General features: G+C 41.4%; 1 protein-coding gene across 1 annotated transcript in view; it reads right to left on the minus strand.

The window, feature by feature from the left end:
- Nucleotides 1-255: 255 nt before the first annotated feature.
- rusc1 (RUN and SH3 domain containing 1) overlaps nucleotides 256-2717 on the minus strand; it is a gene marked incomplete in the record, with an annotated part of 26123 nt that continues 23661 nt past the window's right edge. Inside the window, 2 exon segments of the mRNA XM_014027466.1 lie at nucleotides 256-1289; nucleotides 2098-2265. Coding sequence (XP_013882920.1) covers nucleotides 1124-1289; nucleotides 2098-2265 — 334 coding nt within the window.

A 2717-nucleotide genomic window follows, 5' to 3' on the forward strand; every position in this document is an offset into this window, starting at 1 on the left:
GCAGCCAGAATATAATAATAAAAAATAAAATTTAAAAGACTTCATAAAGTTTGGAGAATGTTTGGCTCTACAGAAGCACAATATAAAGAAAAAATTTAAGATGATTTAAGACTTTTCCACTATTTTGTGTTGAATGTTTTCTGTCTTTCTGCAAGTCACAGCAAAGCATCCATAGCCGACTAAGATGCAGTGTTTAAAATGATGCACTACACTGAACAATGTTCTGATTTTATGGCAACATAAAGCACGCAGGAGGGAAGATACTGGATTTTATACTTGGGTTAAACATTTGCAGGACATTTACTTGATGCGTGAGGCAAGTCGCACATGTAAAAATGAACCAATCACTCCCACACTAAACCCACTGACAGCTACCTTTTCCACCTATCTTGTAAATATCAATCTCACTTTATTTAGCTATACACATAGATTCTTAATATATGTATTTATATATATATATTTATATACTGTCAAATATGTTAGCAGAAATACACAAACACAAAAACCAGGCCAAAGATGAGAGGTTGAGAAGTGTGAAAGGTCAGTAAAACACAGATCTACACAGCAACAATTCACTATATGGACACGCAGTACGCACCAGGAGCTGCAGTACTCTAACATGCTCTCTCCATTTAATCACCTGCCTCGCACAGCCCAGGTGTCCCACACTCGAATCCTGAAAACGTTTGTCACGATTTGTCTCGAGTCGACAGGTTTTCAGTTTTAGATCAGTGGCTGACATGGAGGGCAGACATCAGGAAAGACATTAAAAAGGGATAGTTCGCTCAAAGACGATCTAAATTTGAGTCGAGTCATTATTTCACACCATCTGCCGTCCTCCCGCTGCTGAAACCCATTAGCTACCGAACTGGATGGACTGCAAAGGGAAAACATCCCATATGTTCACAGGAGAGGGTTAAAGACGTGATGAAAGCAAAGCAGAGCAGATGGCGTTATGCTCTCAACTCAAACTGTAATCAAACCAGCGTAAAGTATCCCTCTAAGAGTAGTGCCACGCCCCCACAACCTCTCAATACTCACCCAAAATATAGATATATGTATATATTTCATATGTATTTATTTCTTTTTGTACTGTATTAGTGCAGAAGTTTTAGTGCCAACGTCACATGATGAGGGAGGTGTAGCCAATAGGTACCAGCCCCTCCTTTTCCCCCTGACGACAACGAATCCAGTCGTGATCAACGCCTCCCAACACCACCAGCTCCTCCCCCTTGCAGAAGCTGAGCTCCGCACCCGTCCCCGTGTGGTCGCACAGCGTCCGAACGAACCTGAGGCAGAGAATCGGCGTCAGCGTGAGACCCCGACAAAATGAGTCACAAAGTAGTTAGTTTGTTGTGATTCTAATCTTATACAGCTGGGGGGACTAAAATAAAAAACATGGAGCCAAGGGGGGCCAAAGGAGTTCTACCCTTCATATCTGAGTGGTGCCTCCCCCTGGCTCCCCACTTTGTGGCGCCCCTGTTTATAAAACAAATTTTCTGCTATTTTAGCTACTGGGATCTTTAAGGACTCATTTTTACCCTAATATATATTTTGCACTGCAGCCTGTGCTCAGTCTGACTCATTTTGCCAGGAGGGGTGACAGATGATATAAGACTGATGAGTCAGCAGTTAAAAGACAGAAACAATGATAACAGGAGCTATTCTGGTTTCTCTCACACCCACTGCTGCTCTGTGAGAGACAACGCAGGTATCAAACGAAAGAAAAAGGACAATTTCTTTATTTAAAACGTTTCACGACAAAATCTGTTCTAAAGTAAAGCTTACGATCTAAATCCGACAAAATATGATAATCCTCTAAATCTTCTAAACATTAACCAAAAACACCTATCTATAAAATGTTTTGTTGTTTAGTATATATTATAATATTTCTATTTAACAAAAACATTAACCTGATATAATAGCACCACCTTCTGTTTGGATAAGTAAAATCAGAAAGATCTGACTAAATAAAGTATTAATTAGCAGAATGTTTGGGTCAGTTTAAGTCATTATTAAAGCTTGTAAAAAGTGGTAAAATGTATTGTCAGTGGTTGTTATAGTATCTGGGAAACATCTCGTTTAACTTTGTTGTACCTGAGTGGTTTGGGTTTGTCCTTCGCCTCATCTGTGTTGGTGTGTTTTCCTGGTTCAGGTGGGCCTCCTCCCCGGGGCTCAGGAGTTCTGCGTAGGATGGGAGCTGAGCTGCTGCTCACCATCTGGGTCAGAGCTGTGACTCCAGGAGCCAACCACTGAGACGGACGCCTGAGGAGGAGAAAAATCACAAACCGCCTGCTGTGAGCTGTGATAAAAACTACAAGGATCCTCGTCTAACGGTGCTTCAGTTTCACATCAACATTATTTCATTTGAGTTTAAAAAACGAGCGGAAAATCTCTGAAAACATGTGGGTAACTGACATATGAGGACTGCTTAGGTGTGATCTCTATCCAGTTTGAGGGTTAGTTTTGGACAATATCTGATGATCGACTCTTTTAACTGAAACCAGAGAGCGTTGACAGAGAGGAGAAGGTAGAAATGACTCAGCCTAGAACTGAAAATATGGATGGAGGACAACAGAGCTGCTTCATGGAAGAAGAACCTCAGCTTAGCCTGCTGGCTTTAGTGTTAGCCACGATGCTATCAGCATATATATGCATTAGCTCAACGCTACACATTCTCCTCTCATCACTGAGGTCCTCCATCTACATGACAGGGA

Source organism: Austrofundulus limnaeus, unplaced genomic scaffold (assembly GCF_001266775.1).
Source record: "Austrofundulus limnaeus strain Quisiro unplaced genomic scaffold, Austrofundulus_limnaeus-1.0 Scaffold651, whole genome shotgun sequence".
Lineage (NCBI taxonomy): Eukaryota > Metazoa > Chordata > Actinopteri > Cyprinodontiformes > Rivulidae > Austrofundulus > Austrofundulus limnaeus.